Below are 22863 nucleotides of genomic sequence, written 5' to 3'. Positions count from 1 at the left end.
TTAACATTAATGTGATATTAAAGTATAGCATCTTGTTTCAATTTATTGATGCATGTTTTAATATCTTACTATAAACAATATAAACTTGATATATTGTTATATCATTTAAACCAATTGATGTTTTAACTTAGGTTTGTTTATGAGAAGTTTGAAGTTATTTTTTTATGGATTAGCAGTGAATTTTAAAGATTTAATTAATACAAACCTTATTTGTTGCGTTTATAGCTTAAATATTTTATATACAATGTCTGCTCTGAAATCGTCTGGTCTGTTATTCCTAATAAAGGTTATTGAATTGAACTGAATTGATATTAACTTGATCCATGAAAGGATTAAGTCTACATAACTTTTAAATACATCACTGTATAGTCAAAGGGAGTTGAGGGGACAAATGAACAAGAAATGCACAGAAAAAACTAGTGCCAAGTTGTAGCAAAACTTTTGCCAAAATGCAAATTGTTATACTAACAGAACAACTTGGTTGGATACTGCTCTTAGTGCACAGTAGCAAATGTATTATTTTTTATTTTCTGACACTTAAACTTAAGGTGGTATACATGGTTCCCAGATAGTTGCCCATCTAAACACTGTAACTGCTTAGCTTTAGCTGTGCAACATTCTGGAGTGGAGGGCATAGATATTTCCTGCAGTGATGCTAATAAGCTACTTTTACAAATACGTCACAGATGATGATGATAATAATAATAATAGCAGCCTTGGATATGACTATAATCTTTGAATGGATCCAAAGATTCCACTGCATCAATGTAAGGCATTTCTGCTTGTCCACAGGAGTGTATTAGTGACTCCACCACCCTCTGTTCTCAAGAGCCATTCTAGAGAGTCTAACTATCTGGAACCAGGTTATAGGGGTGCATCACTTCTTTCAATATGCCCCTCCACCTGAGGGAAGCGCTTTCTACTCATACATTTGAGTCTCTGGATCCAAACCTCTATTTTGCTTTAACAAGGTTTGAATAAATTTGTAGCAAAGTAAGTAGTAGAAAAACACAAACAAGGGTGTTATTGTGAATCAATTCATGCTAGAACTACTGGTACAGTTTATACTCATCAAGTTATAAATATTGAGAAAGCAGTACTAGGGTCTTAGCAGTTTCTCAAGAGAAACATCATATGGAATTGCTGCAGTTGAACTAGTCTGTAGATCATATATGCCAGGCTGATTAAAAACATTTGGATGAATTCTAAACACAAGAAAATGCCTACCTTTATCTGCTAACAAGGCTATTATGCCCTCAACAGCTAATTTGGCATTCCTTGAAATCCAACTGAAAAAACTAGTCCTACATATACTCATTTTAAAATCTCTGCTCCACAAGTCAGTAATGATTAACATAATTTTAATTTACGAGCACGCCCAAGCACAAATACCAGAATGGGGCTGGTCTACGTTAAGAGATTTAGCATCCTGTTAGACCTGCACGTATTTCCTTAATTGAGAATACCTGGCTAACCTTATTTCTGAAATATATGGGATTTATTGTAAATTTCTGAATTATGCTCAGGTTAAAAAACCCCAGGATGTGATAATTCTGTAAGAACGGCTAATGTCCCTTGAAATTCCAAAAGGGCTCATCTCTCTCAATCATATTTTTGTTGTTCCTGCCTCAACCTAACTCACATGGTACAGCTTCACCTTTCCTCTCCTCTCTTTGCAGGCACAGTGACACTGAATTCTGGTGTGTCCCTACATTAGAGAAAGAACTACATGGGTCTTGTCATGACATACATCTGGCATGAATGGAAATGTTGGCTCATGATGGAACTGTGAGATGGTGTCTATTAAGTGTGGCAAACTTTTCCATTTAGCTAGCTAGAGATATGCTTGTTACTGGCAGCGTGTATCATCTGATATGATGATGGTCATTAGTGTAATGGCTGTTGTTATCAACACTGATAACTCCACAAGGTAGGGAAAAAGATGGTGAGATGTTTTAGGCTACAAAATCTAAGTTATTCTACACTTCATGCAAAATAGCTATCCTTGCAATTCCCTGAGAACCCACTTTTCTTGATACATAATGAAGAAATTCTTAATTTCAGGAGGCAACTGAGTAAATTGTCTTGCTACTTAAACAAAAAAAGCATATGAAACAGCAAAGCTTTTTAGAGAAGTAAATAATAAAAGCATCCTTTTTACATCAATAAAAATGTAAAACATACCCATTTTTTTATAGTACTCTTCCCATGCCTTGGTGTAATCTACCTGCCCTGCTGGTGCTGGATTTGGCTGATCTCCTACATGAAAAGAAAGTTGAAAGAACGTTTTTTTGTGCGAACATGCATAGAAATACTGGCAGAGATAGTTCTGCGTTTAAATTTACACACATTATGTGAAGTCAACGGCTGACAAGAGACCAAAAAACCCACAAGGTCAACTGGAAGGTATCTCACAGTACAATGAGAAAAATCACATTATGGGTGAGTCTCAGTCACTTATTTAGGAACTGCAGAGGAAAAGCTTTGCCATATTGAGATGCCGAAACTGAAATGTAGAAGCATACAGCTTTATGCACCCAGCTGATGCAAACTACAACATACACATTTTCCAAGTAGTTTAAAGCAATGATTCTGAAACTGGTATTTTTTACAGTCAAAGACTCAAGGCATAGGACATACATGATGACTGCTGGTAGGCATCCCATATCCATCAATGTCCATTCTTCAAAAAGGTTAGCAACAAAAAAATCCCTTCCACTGATTTGTATGGAGCCTGGTTAAGAGTTCTCTCAAATAATAATAATAATTTATTATTTATACCCCACCCATCTGGCTGGGTTTCCCCAGTCACTCCTTTGCTCTACCAAGGCTCCCTCAGATTCCAATCTGACCAAGTCTGGTCTATGTACCATGATGGCCACATGTATCTGAAAATGTGTATTGCAACATTTGGGGCTTTTTAGTTTAGAGAAAAGGTAAGTAAGAAGGGACACAAAGGTGCATACAATTATGCATGCCGTGGAGAAAGTAAACAGTGAAAAGCTTTTCTTCCTCTCACAAAATACTAGAACTTTGGTGACATCCAAGGAAGCTGAATCTTGGAAGATTCAGGACAGGAAAAACTTGAGGTAGAGATGGCCACTGACTTGGAAAACTAAGAGGATTGGACGTGATCCAGCAGGCACGTCCTAGGTTATGCTAATTCCCCCTGCAGAATCTGGTAATCTCTAGTCTCAATGTACCAGCATGCCACATTTGGTTATACCATCAAATTCTCAGGATTTCAGGTCGAATTTGTGAGGCAAGACTGTGTGTCTCAGATTAATGTGACTATCTGGTCAAAACACTGCCCTGGATTCAAAGTTTGAATGAACTCAAGGAAGTTTATGAAATGAAATTTTGCCACCCCTCCCTCCCACCAACTTGTGCCTCCCCTGAAAAGCCTCTTCTGCGGACTGGAGATTCTTTAATGGACAATGTGGGATGGAGACTCACCCTTCCAAGGGATTCTTGCACATTTCCCCTCATTATTCAGGAGAGGTACCTGAAGAGCTTTTTCAGAGTCAAACCTTCCTTCAGTGAACTTCCTTAAATTAAAGTTCTTAGGATCCAAGCCTCCAAATACAATGATCTTACAAAACTGTTTTTAATTAATGGGTACCTTGTCCATTGGTCTGAGTAGCTGGTGGTGCACTGGGCGGAGCTGCAGGTGGTGGCTGTGCTTGCTGCTGATAGTAGTGAGCATAATAAGCTGCCCATGCTGCTGAATTAGGGTCTGTTGGCTTACCTAGGAAATTGAACATTACTTTAAGTTCAACATATCTTTGATAAGGTTCCTTTATTTTCCATAGACTATAGTTTAGTCACATAGTTCCTGTCTAATTGGCCGTATACTAACCATATTTTGGTTCAAGGCTGCAATCCTAAATACACTTATCTTTAACACTATGGCATGCACAGGATTTTGCTTTAAGTCAAAGTAGCCCAGGTCAATTTCTTAAACTTTCAGCAGTATTTAGTTTGTAGTCACGTGACTCAAATTGCAATCCTATGCAAACTTACTTGGGAATGAATGTCAATAAATTCAGTAGGATTTGTTTCAGAGTCGACATATTTAGGAATTTTAAAAATAATGTACCATGTTATTTCTAGTTTTAAACATGGAACTCAATGCAATCAAACACCATCTTGGCTAGAAACAAGAATACATGTAGTATTTAAACTGTTTCTCCTTACCAGGATCTGGAGGATTCGGTGGCTGCCAGTGTGGATAAGCATTACCCCATCCTTGTGGAGCATATGGTGCTGGAGGGCCACTAAGGAGGAAGCGTATGTGCAATCATTATATAGAAATGGACAGCAACAAAACACAGCAGCTGCAGCTACTTCAGACTTCTAAACAAGTCATGTGGTTGCCACTGGTGCTTGGAGGGGCAGAACCCCCAATTTACAGCACTTTCTCCACCCAGTGCTGGAACACCCTATTTCTGGGGAAAGCTCTAATTAGCTATTTGCAGCTGCAACTACTGTAGCAAATGCATTAAAAGCAATCCTGGAAATAGGTTGAAACCAAAGGGTTATGCAATGTTTTTGGTTACTTGGTGAATAAAAATGTTAATTTACTAGCACTTAGCAAATGTGTTATTAGGCAGTAAAAACAAGTTCTGGCCTGAGTTCTACTGATGTAGCCCCATCTTCGGGGGGTGGGGAGAGTGAAGGTGGAGAAGGGGTCTGCTCAGTTTTGTGGTTAAGTAGCTGTCAAAACAAAACCCGTCCCAGCAGCAAAAGGGTTTGTGATTTCTATTTGATACCTTTGCAAATTTATTTATAAGAGTAAGTTACTTACTGAGGTGCAGGACCCGGAGGGCCAGGGGTATAGGGAGCTGGATTGTAAGGTCCCATTGGAGCCCCAGGAGGCGGCCCAGGGGGCCCATGTGGCCCAGGTACAACACCATGAGGTCCATGTGGCACAGGTGGCCCCAAAGGATTTACTGGACCCTGAAAGCAAAGATAAAGTGACATGGATGAAGTTGCTATCAACCAACTGTAAGAACAAGTTTGTTCAAATATCCAGCTAATGCTGCTCTTCTCTAAATATTTCCTTCGGGGAAGGAATTCCAGCTCTCCATCCCTCTGGAAATCCTTTGCTCTAAAAAGATTCTGCAGTCACACTAACTTTTACAGAACTCACATTATTTGGTTCTCATGTAGCTTCTTGCAGTGGACTAAGAAGACATTCAAACTTAGAAGTACTAGCTCCTTGACTGCTAACAGTTCACGGGGTAAACAGCAATTGTACTAAGGCAAACAGATTGACATATTCGCTACTCAAATAGCTCTATGACATGCGAGAAAATGCACCAAGAACGCAAAATATATTTTGTGTATTTTCCCCCAAAGCTACCAATTACTAGCATCATGAGGCAACTTCCGCACAACATTCATAGGAGCTGATTTCCTCTTACTTTACTTAACAATTAAAGAAATATGGTTTTCCAGAGTACTTACTCCAATCTTCTCTTCTATGAGCTGCCGAGCATAGTCAATCTGCTGTGGTGTCCCCCGGATGGTAAACAATTTCATATTTGGATCTGCATTTGGTGGTGGGTTTCTTTGCAGTTCTATTCTAGCACCAGATTGCTGGCTAATGCTCTTGATAGTTTCACCACCTGAAATTTTAAGTACAAATTATTGCACTGAATTTGTTGCTAGTTCCTAAAGAAACAAGAGTAAAGGGTAAAGGGAACCCTGACCATTAGGTCCAGTCGTGGACCACTCTGGGGCTGCAGTGCTCATCTTGCTTTATTGGCCGAGGGAGCCAGCGTACAGCTTCCGGGTCACGTGGCCAGCATGACTAAGCCGCTTCTGGCGAACCAGAGCAGCGCACAGAAACGCCGTTTACCTTCCCGCCGGAGTGGTACCTATTTATCTACTTGCACTTTGACGTGCTTCCGAACTGCTAGGTGGGCAGGAGCTGGGACTGAGCAACGGGAGCTCACCCCGTCGTGGGGATTCGAACTGCCAACCTACTGATCAGCAAGCCCTAGGCTCTGTGGTTTAGACCACAGCGCCACCCGTGTCCCAAGAAACAGAGTAGGGAAATTTTAAACAAGTCTATGCTCCCCTGAAGAAATATTATCAGTGTAAAACAGAGCAAGACCTCTTGAACAGAATCACTTCAGGCTGTACAGTGGTACCTCGCCAGGCGAAAAACTCGCTAGACGCAAAGGCATTCGCTGACGAAAGGGAGACTCGCAAGACGAATTTCCCTATGGCCGCAACTCGCAAAACGAGAAAGTTTTGCATTTTTTCCTGTCAAACCACGCTTCCTCTGACCGTGCTTCGCAAGACGAAATTTCCGCTGTACGACAGCACTCGCGGAACGAATTAATTTCATCTTGCGAGGCACCACTGTATTTGAATTTGTGGTGGGAACCTTTTTGTTCCATTGTTTTACTGGCCCTATTCAGGAGGAGGAGGAGTAACAAGTCACACATTCTCTAGCTCAAGGAAAAGTGACACTTCCACCACCTCAGTCCCAGTGCCTAATGGATGACAATAAGATGTTGTCACACATCACTCAACACTGAATACAGCTACCCCATTTAGAAAATCTCAGTTTAAATGTAACAGAAGATAGAAAAGCGATCTGCCAAATAAATCAAGTTTATTACCTTTCCCAATAATTAATCCAGTTTTTCCAGTTGGGACAATGAAATTAAATTCTTGCAATCCACCAGGTGGTCCCATATTCCAATTGCCTTGACCTCTACCTCGTCCACGACCACCAGGTCCTGGACCACCAGGATTGCCAGCCTAGATTGAGATTAATAAAACAAAACAAAATCAGAAATAATTTTAAATTACTGCAACCTAAAAAGACTAGCAATTTTCCCTGTGTGTCAGAATTACAAAAATACGATGCATATTGTATATATGCCAATGTCTAAAAAAAAAAAGAGGAACAATATTTTTGCAGATGTTGCAGAATCTATTTTACCTTTTTCTTATCCTTCTGATACCTCAAAGTCAGCTGAATGAAAAGCATTTGGGCCAAGGAATCATGGGGATGGGTAAGTCAGGGACAGGGGTTTAGCTAAAATATGGCATACATTTTATGTGCACCTGGGGGAGAGACGTGAAACAAAAAGCATAGCTACCACTATTACATGTAGTTTGGTTTTAGGGAATGTCTGCCCAGGGTATACTGCTTCAAATTCACATGACACAAGTATTGCTCTATATAGTGGGGTAGGAGAGCTGAAAGTAATGCCGATATATTTCACAACTGGCAACCAAAGGAGTGCATTTACCTCCATATCAAATAAATGGCATGGAATAGGGTCCATACTTAGCCCTTCTTTGACATGCTATTTTTCTATATACAGTATTATTATTTTTTGTATGAGCCTCTACCTGCAATCTGAAGTAACTCAGTGCAAACATAGCTTTAGGGATACAAGAGACACCCTGATGGACCAGACCAATGGTCCATCTTATCAAGCATCCTGTTCTCCCAAGGATCAACCAGATGCCTATGGGAAGACCGCAAGCAGAATGAGCACAACCACCTTTGTGAAAACCATGTCTTTGACAAACGACCTTAGCTATCAATGTCATCTGTATTTCCCCAGAACGCCAGCTTTCAGTCAACAATCTTTCTATGTACACTGCTAATCAGCAACACCATGCTTGGCAAACACAGTGTTGGCTAACCCACACTGAGGTGAGGTTCAGCATTTATCTATCCCATTGAAACCATCAAATGCCACAAAGCTTAGAAGGACAAAGTTCCATTAATCCTAGAATTAAAAAGTGTCTCATGCCAGCAGTTTTACATATGAAAGCACACCCCAGAAACTGATGAGAACTTGTTTAATACCATTAAATTATTTTGCAAAATAATTTTTCCTGAATTGCGGATTTCTGTAGCCTTGCAGTGGTGAACAAGAATCACAACAGTAACTGACGATTTTGCAGTTGATGTTTTCTTTTAACCCAGAATGGCTATCATAGGTAGGCTAGTGAATATTTTTGGTTTCAAGGCTAGAAATTTGTTAACACAGCTATTTAAGTAACTATCACAAATACTAAAGCTCCCATTAGCCCACTTCATTTGAAGTTGAGAAATGTATTCAAATACATTTTAAAAGAAACCTAGTAATGTTTTATAAACCACTCGATTTCATAAACATTCCTAGCAGCTATGAACCAACCTGAACACTTCGAAGAAGATCTGTAATAATTTCTGCTGCATGTTGGCATCTGTCTGGAGGTCCTGTGATTTGGGCTATTCTGTCTGGAGTTGTTCCATCATCTGGAAGAGGAATGGAATATTAAAACAAATTTCCTTTAAAAATTAGGAGAAAACCTCTGAATTTTATGTCATGTACATATAGGCAGTTCACCTGGTTTGAACTGTATCCTCACACCAGCATCATTCTGTATCTTTTTAATCATTTCTCCATTTCTTCCAATTACAATACCAACTGCAAATCTTGGAATTGGTACCTGAACAAACAAAACAAATTTTCAGCAAATGTTTCAAAGCAATCAAAAGTATTTATCTAGGTTTAGGTCACTACTTTTGACACATCTCAAACATACAAGCAACCCACAATAAAGCTGCCATGAATAGGATTAGGTTAACAAAAGGTCAGCGAACAGCAGGAAAATTAACAGTTGTAAACCAGGCTTCCTCAATCTTGGCCCTCCAGGTGTTTTTGGCCTACAACTCCCATGATCCCTAGCTAGCAGGGCCAGTGGTCAGGCATGATGGGAATTGTAGACTCAAAACATCTGGAGGGCCGAGGTTGAAGAAGTCTGCTGTAAACCTTTTCCAGCTATTTTTCTAACAAAATATTTAATACAATCCAGAAGTATCATGACCATCATGTTTTAGAGAAAGAGTTCAATAATTGCCAAGAAGTTCATCGCTAAGTTTATAAGGGCCAAAAAATGAAATAAAAATCTGTTATTATTCTATTTATTTATATCCTGTCCTTTCTCCTGGAAGAATCAAGGTGGCTTAGTTAAAAAAGAAACAGCTAAAAACATAGGGGGGAAAGCAATCAATAAAAAACAACAAAACATTAATAGTACAGTATATACAAACATATCATTACAATAAAATATACTTTCCTGACCTTTATTCTAATTTGAAAAGAAGTGAAGTGCTCTGAAAGACACATTGCATAAAATTATACTCACATCTAATCCTTCATTTCCTCCTATTCTTGAGCCATATTCATTGCGCACCTCTCTAAAACCACCCTGATCACGAATTAGGTCCAAAACCATTTCCTTGGCTTGCTAAAAGAGAATGAGGTACAATTCAGATGCAACAAACTTAAAATTATTTCATATAAAGGAACATTATTTTTTAAATTAAAATATCATCTTACTTGAACTTTGTAAGGATCTCCTGTGATTCTAAGAGGTTTGTCTGCTCCAGTGTTCTGTGGTCCATCTTGAATCATTACCATTTTACACCAGCTCTCTCCTATATTCAACAAAATTAATCTTTACAGATCATGCAAATTTAGTTCTTTAATGTATTTGCCCACAAATTAAAATTATTCAGCTTACCTGAAGTTGCTTTATTGTCTCTCCACCTTTTCCAATAACTAATCCTGCTTTGCTAGCTGGAATCATAATTTCCTGGACTGCATTTCCTGGACCATCCCCATGATGGAATCCTGGTGTAGGCCTTCCTTTTTCAACTATCTGATCAAGTAATCTCTTTGCAGACCTTGAAAAATATACAATTTATAATAGTGGCAAGACTGGGGGGAAACATAACTGGAACAAACAGCAGATTCAAATGGGTGATGGCTAACTAGAAAAGCAAGTAATCTGCTTAACAGCAAATGAAAATATGTGACTCTTTACACTGCCCACAGCACTTCCATTTAGGAAGGAAGACAAGAAAAATGTCATTGAGTATAAGCAGCATGGACACGAAAAGAAAAAGGCAGGGCATGCAGACGATCAAAAACACAGAACGTGAAGATCTGCAGAATAGTGCAGATAAGAGAAAGGTAGGCTAAAATGTACTGGATATACCTGGGGGAAAACCTCAAACTATACAAATTTAGCCATGCCTAAACAATTATCATTCTTCACCTAGGAGACCAGAAAGTAATTTCTGACATAGTACGCTAATGCTCTTTAACATACAGAACCATCATTTAAAACACATCAGCCTATTTGAAAGTTTTAAGCGAACACTTACTGTACTGACTCTGGGGTTCCAGTTAACATGCAAGATCTTTCAGGCATGCCACCACTATCTATAAAATGGAAATAGTACAGAATTAATACTACTAAAGAAGAAAGAAATCAGTAGCTAGCAGTTATGCATTAAAACTGAATTACACATTCAAAAGGTACTCAGAATCAATTGTCCAAAATGTATCCAAAATTTAACCCATTACTTGTTTCCAAAATAGTTTCTCCTAAAAACTGGAAAATAATTAAAAACATTGGTTTGGTTGTAACATTACTTGCTTGTGTTCCATACTTTTCATTAATAGAACAGGAAATGAAATAGTTACCAGGTGCAATCTGTATTTTGCATCCAGATTCTTGCTGTATGCGAGAAATCTGTTCTCCTCCTCTGCCAATTACTTGAAAAATGGACAAACAAACCAGAATTATTGCACTAATAGCATTCAGTATATTTTAATTACTTTATAGCAAGGTTACACTACTTACTGAATCCAACCATTCCATCAGGAACTTTGTATTCTTCTGTCATTACAGACCTGAAGAAAATAACAAAAACTATATTGCACCTTGCTTGGAATTCTCTCAATAAACTTCAGAATTATATTGTGTTATCTAGTTCCTATTAGTTTTTTTTCTTTGCCACATTTGTAGTTTTGCTAGCCTACAAATAACTGATATTAATTTTATCAGTAGCCAATTATTTTAAATGAATAGGTACAATAATATCAATAGTTTGAATAGATTTGAATTTCATAATCACTACATGTGATTTAAGGCAGAGATTTGCACAAGAGGACTTCCACTTATGCAATAGGATTTTACCTTGATCTTCTCCATCCTGCATCCCCCTCCATGCCTCTAAAATTTACTTTGCTTTTCCACAACATGCAAGAGCAGATTTGGGGGGCATGTAGGAGGGAGGAGAGGAAGGTGAAGCCCCACTATGTGAGTAGAGATCTATTCTGCTCACACAAGAACAGCAATGGACAATTTGCGACCATTTGCTGGGGATGCAGGAGAAAACATGGTCAGGTGGAGATGCCTCTGAGTCCACGTAAATAGAAAATAGCCCTGTCTACTTTTAATTAAAATACAGAAATCACAAATAAGAGCAAATATATGAAAAGCATGTATTATGTAAAAAGAAAGAAAAGATTGGGGAAATGCAATAAAACTACATGCATGATCTATTCTACAAGGAAGGAGGAAAATTAGTAATGAACGTGTTCTTTTTATTTACCTTTTCAAATGAACCGTATCAAGCTGATCTAAGCCTTATTTCTTGTCCTTAAACAGTAACACCCTTACTGGTCCAAGAAATTTTGAAAGAGGCAATGATATCTCTGTCATGCTGAACTGACTGGCATCTTATTTTCAAAGAGATTTGAGTAGCAATGACAGATTTGCATACATTGCCATCAAATTAATGAAGAACACCCTGATTCAATTTTAGCTGAAGGCAGTAAGAGAACATTGGTTTAATATGGATGGCATATTTTTAAAAATCATAACTTTTTGGAAAGTGGCATGGTTACTCTAAGAAACCACACACACATGCTACATTATTAATCAGTTGCCTGTTTCTAAAATGTGCCTTGAAGGCTCAGATTTGAAGCTCTCACAGCTAAGCATCCATGCCTGTACAATGCTTGATTAGAGGTACGTAATAAGCACAAATATACCAACTGTAAGGGAGTAATACTATACACATTAGCTTAAGTAAAGCAAGCTGATGCAAGTTAAACTGGTGTAAAGTTACACCAGATCCAAATTTCCTGGTAGTTTTTAAGTCTATTCATAAGGGACAAATTAAATTTGCCAAGTCAATGAATTAACATATTGGAGTCATTCCTGCTTGGGATTGTTATATGCAATTTGTAAGTACTTTTATAAATTTTTGGGAGAAGTCAATATGTGTACAGTTACATCTTAGAAGAATCAGAAAAAGTATCCTACCTCTGTTGCTGATGCATGGGTGGCATCTGATTTCCAAAGGCTAAAATAAATATATAAATATTTTAATTCCATTAAATGTTCTGGAATAAATGACAACGGATGCAACACAAAGCCTACCATATGAACAATTTGCATATATATAACTTTTCATCTCTCCCAGTCAACCCAAAATATCACAACTACAATTACAATCCTAAACCCATGTACTGGGAGTAATCCTCACTGAACTCAATGGATAGAGGTGGATAAGACTGCACTATAATTATCTCACACAGGGAAATACAGCACTGGGTACAATAGCAGAGGTCAGAGCACCAAACCATGCATTGATGATTGAACGAGCCTAGAATGAGACATAGGCCTGGCTTTTTCTCCTGTCATACGCCCAGCGTAACCATTTCCTTCCGACTTTGCTGATAGCTCATATTATGAGGCTTCATAAGGTATATCTGGATTGCAAACTATTATCAAACCCTGGTATGCATGGAAAACAGACATAATCTGCCAGCCTGAAAGTAAAGACTAATTATAGATTGCTACAAATTATAGATTGCTGCAAACTGTAGGTCAAGAATACAAGGATAGGAGAGCGAGGACCAAGCTCACTGTTTTTCCTACTCTTATGCACAACTTCCCCTCTCTCCCCCTGCCCTTATACCTTGAGCTATACAGCACATTATTATGAAGTGGGCAGAACATTTTTGCCTTCACCTTTAATATGATTACCTCTCAGATTTCTTCTCCTATCCCAATGAATAAGCAGTCAGTAAACACGCATTAGGATTTTGTGTTGGGGTAGCACACTGTATGTACTTAGGTATGAACAATCACCAACCCAAAGTCCCATCTCCCACTCTCTTTTGAAGCAAGGGGTATGAGTTGCATGTGGATTCCCACTTTAGTAACAGAATGTCATTGGCTCTATTCAACACTGCAGCTTCACTAGCACAATATATTGCAGTGTTAGCAAGAGAACTTCCCTCTCCTGTTCCCTTCCACAAAATCAGCTCCAGAGTTTGGGGGACCCACTGGAGCAGATGGAGGGGGCAGAAGAGAGGAAACCCAAGTCCTGTTATGCCAGTGGAACCCTGATGCCACTGCATTTGATAGAATCACACCCCCCTTTTTACAGCAGCTGATACCTCCTGTAATAGCAGTATTGGATTTAATCTGCTATTGCTAGCCTTTCCAGCTGTAATACTTCGGGTTGTATTTAATGCTGCTAGTTCACTAGCACAATGCCATTCCTCCCCTGTAGTCCACAATACACCCTGGGAACCTTTTCCAGAAGGTTGGAGAACGCTCCAGAACAGATTATAGGGCACAGGTGGAAGAAGAGGCAGGGGAAGTTAGTTGCGCAAGAAGAACTCTGCTGGCGTAGTGTTGGATACAACCCATTATTTTTTGCTCCTTACCAATAGTACCGTATATCGCGGCGTATAAGACGACTTTTTAAGCCCGAAAAATCTTCTCTGAAGTCGGGGGTCGTCTTGTACGCCGGCAACATCATGACCCGGAGTTCCGCCCCGCCACTGGCTGCATGGAGCCTCTCCCCGGCGCTCCAGCCGCAACCGCTGCCTCAGCCGCCATGGAGCCCGGGCTGGGCGTGGGCGGCAAGCGCGGCGGGGAGGTTCTCCCCACTGCCCCAGGCGTCGCTGCCGACGCCTCAGCAGCCGTGGAGGCCGTCCTGCGCTTCAGCGGCAAGCGCGGAGGCCTCCTTTGGGGCGACGGGGAGCTTCTCCCCGCTGCCCCAGGCGTCGCTGCCGACGCCTCAGCAGCCGTGGAGGCCGTCCTGCGCTTCAGCAGGAAGCGCGGAGGCCTCCTTTGCGGCGACGGGGAGCTTCTCCCCGCTGCCCCAGGCGTCGCTGCCGACGCCTCAGCAGCCGTGGAGGCCGTCCTGCGCTTCAGCAGGAAGCGCGGAGGCCTCCTTTGGGGCGACGGGGAGCTTCTCCCCGCTGCCCCAGGCGTCGCTGCCGACGCCTCAGCAGCCGTGGAGGCCGTCCTGCGCTTCAGCAGGAAGCGCGGAGGCCTCCTTTGCGGCGACGGGGAGCTTCTCGTCGCTGCCCCAGGCGTCGCTGCCGACGCCTCAGCAGCCGTGGAGGCCGTCCTGCGCTTCAGCAGGAAGCGCGGAGGCCTCCTTTGCAGCGACGGGGAGCTTCTCGTCGCTGCCCCAGGCGTCGCTGCCGACGCCTCAGCAGCCGTGGAGGCCGTCCTGCGCTTCAGCGGGAAGCGCGGAGGCCTCCTTTGCAGCGACGGGGAGCTTCTCGTCGCTGCCCCAGGCGTCGCTGCCGACGCCTCAGCAGCCGTGGAGGCCGTCCTGCGCTTCAGCGGGAAGCGCGGAGGCCTCCTTTGCAGCGACGGGGAGCTTCTCGTCGCTGCCCCAGGCGTCGCTGCCGACGCCTCAGCAGCCGTGGAGGCCGTCCTGCGCTTCAGCGGGAAGCGCGGAGGCCTCCTTTGTGCCGACGGGGAGCTTCTCGTCGCTGCCGCCGCCTCAGCAGCCATGGGGGCCGCTGTGCGCTTGGGCGGCAAGCGCGGAAATCTCCTGTGTGGCGCGGGGGACGCTCTCCCCGCCGCTGCCGCCGCCTCAGCAGCCATGGATCCCGGGCTGGGTGAGTATACCCCAAACTCTGTTTTTTCACATTAAAAGTTGGGGGGTCGTCTTATACGCCGAGTCGCCTTATACGCCGCGATATACGGTAACTTTCTTTTTTGTTAAGCCTATTATTGCTAGGGTCCATATTCAGCTGTTTAAAATGTAGGGCTCCAAAAAAGTAAAAGGAGATCCTATATGCCAGGCATGTCCAACAGATAGATCGTGATCTACCGGTAGATCACTGGACGACTGCAGTAGATCGCTGGTAGATCATTGCCCCCCCCAAGAAGCTGAACTGCGGCTCCCCTTAAAAAAGCTCGACATTTTACCTGCTCCCTGAAAAAACTCAACAACTTTGACCTGAACCCCAAAAAGGGGGTAGATCACTGCCAGTTTTTAACTCTGAGTAGATTGCAGTCTCTTGGGAGTTGGCCACCCCTGCTATATGTCTTGAAAGATCACAACAAACATTCAGTATATAGAGTTTTCAATTATTTCACTTCCCGACTCCCAAAATCTGTTCTAGAGGATTGTGGCACCTGTCCTCTACTGTATGGAAGGTGAATGGCAGATTTCTGAGGAATAAATGGGATGGTTCTATAAAGTGTGGTCTGCCAAGAATGAATCCTGGGACTTGCACTTTATACTTGTTCATAAATGACCTGGAGAAGTGAGGCGGCCAGGTTTGCATAACATTAAATTGTTGACCGCCGTCTGTGAAAAAGGAAAGCTCCATTCTAGAAATCATTACCAGCCCATATCACAATGCCTTCAATTCAAATGCACTTGGAATAATGTGTACCTGTGTGCCTTTCTTGAGGCCAGAGGTGAGATGCACTGTGGGATTTTTTATTGTTCCTGCTGCTGTTTGTAGGTTTTCATGATGATCTGAAGTGTCAACTGTTTTGTTTTTTATATGCTTGTTGTGGTTATAATGCATATGTATGCCATGTATCATTTGGCTGAAAGGCAGGCTATAAAATTTCAAAAGAAATTTCTGATCATCACAACTACGAAGGGGTATACTGTAGAGCTGGGAAAGTTTCAAGAAAGAGCAACCAAGATGATCATGGGGCTGAAACAACTGTCCTATGAGGGAACTTACAACTTGTGAGGATTTATAGCAGGCATAGGCAAACTCGGCCCTCCAGATGTTTTGGGACTACAACTCCCATCATCCCTAGCTAACAGGACCAGTGGTCAGGGATGATGGGAGTTGTAGTCCCAAAACATCTGGAGGGCCGAGTTTGCCTATGCCTGATTATAGTTTTGAAAGGGCCCTGCCCGTGCCTCTCTCCACCTGGCTTGGGGCAGGGCTTGACAGGCTTCACAAGGACTGTGATTGCTGCTCAGCAGAGGGCTCCTCTTTTAATTTTTATCTGTGTTGTTTTAACTGAGACCATCTTGGTTGTAAGCCCTGGAAGACCTGCCCCCTGCCTTGCTGGCCTTTTCCCATCTGGCCTGGGAGAGTGGAGTGCTGACTGACTCCAGCTACAAAAACTGAGGCTGTTGAACATTCTTGGGTTGGAATATTGTTTATGGGGGGTTGAGAGAGCTTGTTGCTGTTATTGATATTGTTGTATCTTTAGTTTCAGATCTTACAATTTATGTGGAAATTGTTTCCCTTTGGTTGTGTACTTTTTGATGGGTTTTATTTATTGTTTATGACTTCTGTGATGTTTGTAATTATGTAAATCTTGTCATGTTGTAAGCCACCTTAAGCATAGTTTCAACTATGGAAAGCCGGCATACAAATAAAATGTATGCTAAGAGGTGCATAAAATGGATGGAGACGACCCATCCAGTACTTTGGAAGATTCTGAACAGAAAGAATTTCTTCATGTAGCACATAGCTAAACTATGAAATTCACAACCACAAGATTTAGTATTTGCCACCAACTTGTACAGCCTGAAAAGGTTTTAGACCAATTCTTGGAGAGTAAGGCTATCAATCACTAGTAGCTATTAGCCCTAGATTGCAGGACCAGTGGTCAGGGATGACACCAGTTGGGGACCCAAGTTTTGAGAAACTGTACTAAACTTTCTTTATGGACTTGAGAAAGCTGACGCTTTGCATGAACACAAACAAGTTTCTCAACACTTTTACATTAGGCTGCTTTTACTTCTGTGTATTTCACAATATTAACCAACAGATAGAGACGCCTTGCTGAATGACTAATGTGCTTATCAGGCTTCCAGACTGCGTTTCTCACACACCAAAAGATGTGCTGCTCTATACAATAATTGCAACTATGGGTTGGAGCAATAAACCATTAACAATAGGAAAATATAAACTAATGCCTTTCTACCAATACTTCTGTAAATGCTAGTATAAGAGTTTGCACAAAATATGAATTAAGGGTTTATACGAGTTATCACTGCTTGTGTAAGTGTAAGTACATAGTTGTTTCACTTTTCTTACACAGCTCTTTGGAATGAAATATAAAACAGTCCTCCAATGAAAAGACATCTTCCACACAAAGAAGGAAGCCTTTGGATCTAACAAAATATTTCCAAAGTCACTACCTGGTCTTTCAGAATGCAAAAATAGAAGGAAAAATGGTTTTTAGTAAATTCACCACACCCCTCTCCTTCATAATGCTACACATATGAGAAACCTACTCTAAATTCCACAGCACAGTGGCAAATCAAAGACCTACTGTGCATACACAAATTCAAATTGATGCAAACCATACTCTGAACCTGTGTCCTGCCCCAACTAGATACTGTGCTCAATCCTTTTATGCTGCAGCCATATATTGCTACCTGTCTCCCAAGTACCATTATAGAACCTAGCTGCTCAATAAGCTTTAATATCTCTATTCTCTATTATAAGCAGACAACAAGGCAAGGCATGGGATGCCTGTGAACAGCTTTTCTCATTGGGTACATTGCTACTTAAGTTCAGCATAGTGTTAACCAATTAATATGGGAGGTATTTGTAAACATGATGAGAAGCACACATTTCAAATGCACTGAAAGAACATGCTGCAGCGCCTACAACATTCTATAACCCATTAAAAATGTAACCTTACTTAACCAGTTAAGATTTTTATAACTGAACTCTAAACAAGTCTGCAGGCTTATTATGAAACCAATTATGCAGTAAGAAATTTCCTGTTGAAATTTGTACACATTTTTCTGTTTTGAGTTTTTCATTAAAAGCAGCAGCATATTTAATAATAGAACTCAGATAGTCTTCTTCCAAATCCATGTAAGCAGCCACCCCATTGCTTTTGACCAAGCATAGCAGAAGCTGACATCTGCCACAAAAAGGGTTTTCAATCCTTTCCCTGTTACAGGTCCCTGCATCTCCTTAAAAAAAACCTTTCAAAGGAGAAAGGTATGATGTGAGAATATGCGAAAATTATGCAGAGGCAAACAAACTTCGGATGCAACACTGAATCCAACCCGCTGTCTAAATTTACTTTTAACTTTTTTACACTGGATATTTGGGCCCAACAAGATATAAAACTTGATTAGAAGAAAGGATTGAGCAAGAAAATAGTCCTCAAGAGGGATAATAGAATACAATGTCCTTTCCCATATTTTCTCTTCTACATAAAAGGCTGCTCCAAGCTGAAAAGCGGTAACAAAATATGTTGATTAGCAGCTCACAAACAATCTGTCTATGGAAAGTTTACATATGTCTCCTGGCTTGTCTTTTGCATCACTTCATGACAACTGCTCAAATGCTGTGTTCTATTCTCATGTGCTGGTTACTTCCAAGACTGGATTATTGCAATGTGCTCTATGCGGGGTTTCCTTTGTGCTTGATCCAGAAGCTACAGTTTAGTGCATAATGCCTTGTCAGCATATAACACCTGTGCTGAGAGACCTGCCCTGGTTGCCAATTTGCTACTGGGTCATGTTCAAGGTGTTACTATCACTTGGGACCAGTTTACTTACGAGACTGCCCTACCCAACATGTGTCCCCTTGACCGCTTCGATCAGCAGAATTGACACTAACAGATGCCACATAATATCTGTTCTGCATTTGTATGAACTTGATCATGGTTAGTGAGGCAGTGCGTACACTTTGGAACTCCCTGCCTATTGAGATGAAGCAGGTGTCTTCATTGTACTCTTTTCAGTGCTTGCTAAAAACATTCCTGTTTAGATAAGCTCACCCAGATGCTCAGAAATCTGAGATAGTTTTATTCTGTTTTAGTATTTTAACTTTTGCATGTTTTAAAGTAAGGTGGTAGATTTTACTGTTTTAGCTTTTGTAAACTGTTTTGAGTTTTCTAAACAATCAAATAGTGTATAGATTTTATTAAATAAATACTTACGATTAAATTTTTTTTTTTAAAAAAGGGAGGTAAGGGCCAAAGCTCAGCAGCAGACCCAAGGTATCTCATAGTAGGGGAAAACTCCTGCCTAAAGCCTTTGGCTGCCCACTGAAAGTTACTTAAGACAATACTGCTCTATGGATACATGTTCTGATTAAATACATCATATCTTTCTGAGTAAAACCCTGCCAACTACCACTTTTTAACTACAGTGGTGCCCCGGGTTACGTACGCGATCCGTTGCGGGTCGCAGTACGTAACGCGTGTGTGCGTACCACGAACACACACACAAAACCCCAGAAGTGCTATTTGAGCGCTTCTGCGCATCTGGGGGTTGCGTGAGGTCCGGACACACTTCCGGGTTGCGGGCGTCCGCAACTTGAACGTCCGCAACACGGGGTGTGCGTAACCCGGGGTACTACTGTATCTAATGTTTGGCTCATTTCAAAACTATATTCCTTTTATTAATATGAATATTCTGTTTTTAAAAAGCAGATACTGACTGATTCAGAAAGGCACCTTCCACTCCTATTTAAGATAGCCCTCCCACAAACAGAATCCCTCTATACAACACATGTGGTGCAGTTTCAAAAGTGGTTGTACTACCATTGTAATGCAGATTTAATTACTGTTTCTGGGGATAGAGGCACAAGACCATCCAGCAACTCTGCTGCATGCACATAAACATTGGTATATCTTAATTATGTATAGAATAGAATACTAAACACTTGCTTTGACAAGTACACTTAAGAACTGACCACAAGGTAAAAACATACTTACAATCATTATTTGGAGGAGCAACTTTCTTAGGCTCTGGTTGATCTGCAAAAGTAAGATTTTTTAAAATGTTTTTTTGTCACAAAGATAGGCAATTTAAATAAATGGTTGTTCCAGAAGTGCAAAATGCAACTTGTCCAATGCATTTTAGCATGTTTTTGAAATTTCAGGGAATAGGTCATCTAAACAAGGAAAAATCTTATATGTTTAACACTTGGTTAGTATAGTCAAGGGGGAAAAATGCAAAGCACTTCCATTTATCAGATAAACTGTTCAAAGGTTTAATAAGGCACGCAGGTTTAAACACAGTATTACAGATGTCCAGTTCACTAAAACATAACTAACAAACATTTAGCTGTATTATTAGTAATTTGACACTAAAGCTAATGATGCTTCTGTAACAAAAACTGAAAAGACCACCATTGTGAGAAATAATCATTTTACAATTATATCTGACAACGACCACAATACTAAATAGAAAATCAAAATTTAAGATTCAACCAACACATAGCAATACAATCTCAATCTGGGAACTGTCATACAGACTTCCTAGCCAAATACTGAAAATTTCACGGCATAAAACGTCAAAACAGCAGATTCAAAGCCACTACCATCACTACCATCCAAATCCGTTTAGTATGAGTGAAAGTCGTAGATAACTGATAAAAATTACCTCAAATGTTTCCGTCCCACCCCATATTCAGGAATATATGATGAACCACCATTATTAAGTGCAGTAAAAGTCAGACACATATTCCAAGAAATATTTGTGTCATCCATTTCAAAAGATCCACTAGTTCATTTCACGTTTACATACTAAACACAGGTAATAAATAAAAATTCCTGCCTTTAAAAGGAGAGGGCATTCCCTCCCAGTGTGTTGTACTGCTCGGACTTGTCCAAGAGCCATCTACACATAAAATAAAAAGAATACATTACATACATCATTTGAAGCATCATTAGCTCATTTTTGAATATTAAAAACCTCACTAATAATAAAAGGCACTTTAATAAAGTACACAAGTACTCCTTGTCAAGAGCCTTAGAAATTTTCTGTAAACAAAATGATAATCCTTCAAAACCTACATTCTCCTCCAAGGTCAGAAACTGTCTTCATAAATTAAAAAAAATATTACACAATGCTTTGCTTTTAGAAGATAAATATATTAAACCCGGTTAAGCCCACAAAAGCTTTTAAAAATTAAAAAATGCTACACATTTCAGTAACGTGTTTTAAAAACAAACAAAAGGTTCAAGCAAGTTAGAATAAGACATTTCTCCAAATATTTTAATGCTTGTCTCTTTAATGAAATAACTACATTTTAAAATGTTGTGCCTGCACAATGTAACTTAAGATACCAAACCACCAGGTTTGAAAGAGATTAACAAATGAGCATTCTCCGTATAAATTAGAGCTGTTAATCCTTTGTCACAAATATTTAAACACCGTGCTTCTGATGAATTTTAAATAATATGTATTTTACCTACCTTAGGTTTTTAGTTATGTCTAAAAGATCATATCCATGTTGAAGATGGACTATTCTACCTTCTAATCAATAACCATGATTAAAGTAATGCAGAAAAGCTAAACTAACACATGCACTCATACACACACTATCATTTATAATTTTCAGAATTGAATATATTAGCGTCTTATATACTGATTGACAGCATACCTCCATCTTCAAGAGGTCTTTTTTGTCCTCCATAACTGTAATCATTTGAATTCACAGATGTTCCAGATTCATTTCCAATTTTTGCTGCAATCTGAAAGAAAAGCAAAGGCAAGCATATCAAGTCTTTTTTTTTTACTATGCTGTAAAAAGTAATGTGTCAAAGAATGATTTTTTTTACACTTGCTGTTACAGATACCTTACACCATACATTAATATGTTGTCAAGCATTAAATTACACTAAACACAAGTTGTCTAACCATTTATGATTTTCGCTCTGGGAGGAAAACATCAGGGTAAACCTTTATATTAAGAGAAGAACAATTGATGTCAGCTTAACTGGAAGAATCAGACATGCAAGTGTTGAAATACAGCAGCAACCAATTATGCTATCATAAGCTGTGTGCTTGCTTGTGGCAGGCACAAACACGCAAGTAATTTCTTACAGAACCTCATGCCATATAGAAGCTGACAGTGAATTGCTTGCTATTTTGCCCAGATGATTAATTTAAAGGGAACTGGCTTTTAAATCAATATAGTGAGGGTACCTGCCTAAAGTCAAAGTGCAGTGTTGCTCCTCCTCTTCCAAGGTGTAAACTGGCCACAAGCCAGTGTATAGATACTTCATATAGTAACTGCACTAAATTTTCCGAAGGTTAATGTCAGTGAAGATCCTTTTGAAATCTCAGGCAGTGCATGTGCTTAGACCAGTGCTTGGATTTAGTATGGGATTGATGATGACTAATAAACTGCAGCTGAACACTGACAAGATAACACTCAGATTTGTAGGAGATGCCCATGTCTGGAGACTTAGGTATACAGCATGTTCTATATTCTCCTTGAATGAAGGGGTGAAATTTCGGGGTATTCTTTGATCTAGCATTGTCACGAGAGGCACAGGCAGCATCAGTGACACAAAGTGTATTTTTAAAAGTTACAACTGTTCCTAGACATGGATAGTCTTACCATAGTGACCCATGCTCTGGTAACCTACTGACTGGGTTACTGTAATGCACCGTACATAGTTCTATCCCTTGAAGACAATCCAGAAATTTAAGTTAGGGCAGAATGCAGCTCTTTTTTTCTGGACAGATGGAATGACATCACAGTGATTCTAAGAGTTACATTAGCTGTTTATTCGCTTCAAAACACAATTTAAAGTGCTGATGCTTATCTTTTCAACTCTAAGCAGCTCACCACCAAAATACCTGAAAGAACATATCCACCAATGCCAGGCTGCCAGGGTGTTTAGATTCTCCCAAGATGGCTTTTCAGTTCCATAACCAGGGCAATTCCACTATGTGGTGCCATACTTTAGTTGTGCTGTGGTAAAGCCTTTGCTGTGGTGGCACTGCATATGTGGAATGCAATCCTAAGACTT

At 40.3% G+C, this 22863-nt stretch overlaps 1 protein-coding gene across 2 annotated transcripts in view; it reads right to left on the bottom strand.

Moving 5' to 3' along the window:
• FUBP1 (far upstream element binding protein 1) overlaps positions 1-22863 on the bottom strand; it is a 32341-nt gene that overhangs the window by 6790 nt on the left and 2688 nt on the right. The window contains exons 2-19 of one of the 2 annotated variants that reach the window (XM_033151766.1): positions 21486-21576; positions 20657-20719; positions 19813-19854; positions 12148-12187; positions 10678-10727; positions 10518-10589; positions 10196-10253; positions 9546-9712; positions 9366-9460; positions 9172-9273; positions 8370-8472; positions 8178-8278; positions 6636-6777; positions 5470-5630; positions 4808-4959; positions 4198-4277; positions 3623-3748; positions 2185-2259 (exon numbers count right to left, since the gene is read on the bottom strand). In XM_033151766.1, coding sequence (XP_033007657.1) covers positions 2185-2259; positions 3623-3748; positions 4198-4277; positions 4808-4959; positions 5470-5630; positions 6636-6777; positions 8178-8278; positions 8370-8472; positions 9172-9273; positions 9366-9460; positions 9546-9712; positions 10196-10253; positions 10518-10589; positions 10678-10727; positions 12148-12187; positions 19813-19854; positions 20657-20719; positions 21486-21576 — 1720 coding nt within the window. The remainder of the gene's footprint in view (positions 1-2184; positions 2260-3622; positions 3749-4197; positions 4278-4807; positions 4960-5469; positions 5631-6635; positions 6778-8177; positions 8279-8369; positions 8473-9171; positions 9274-9365; positions 9461-9545; positions 9713-10195; positions 10254-10517; positions 10590-10677; positions 10728-12147; positions 12188-19812; positions 19855-20656; positions 20720-21485; positions 21577-22863) is intronic. The other variant, XM_033151767.1, reaches the window with a different exon arrangement.

The sequence above is a fragment of the Lacerta agilis genome, chromosome 6, assembly GCF_009819535.1.
Source record: "Lacerta agilis isolate rLacAgi1 chromosome 6, rLacAgi1.pri, whole genome shotgun sequence".
Classification (NCBI taxonomy): domain Eukaryota; kingdom Metazoa; phylum Chordata; class Lepidosauria; order Squamata; family Lacertidae; genus Lacerta; species Lacerta agilis.
The sequence above is the reverse complement of the archived record's forward strand: the minus strand, read 5'-3'. Positions and strand labels throughout refer to the sequence as shown.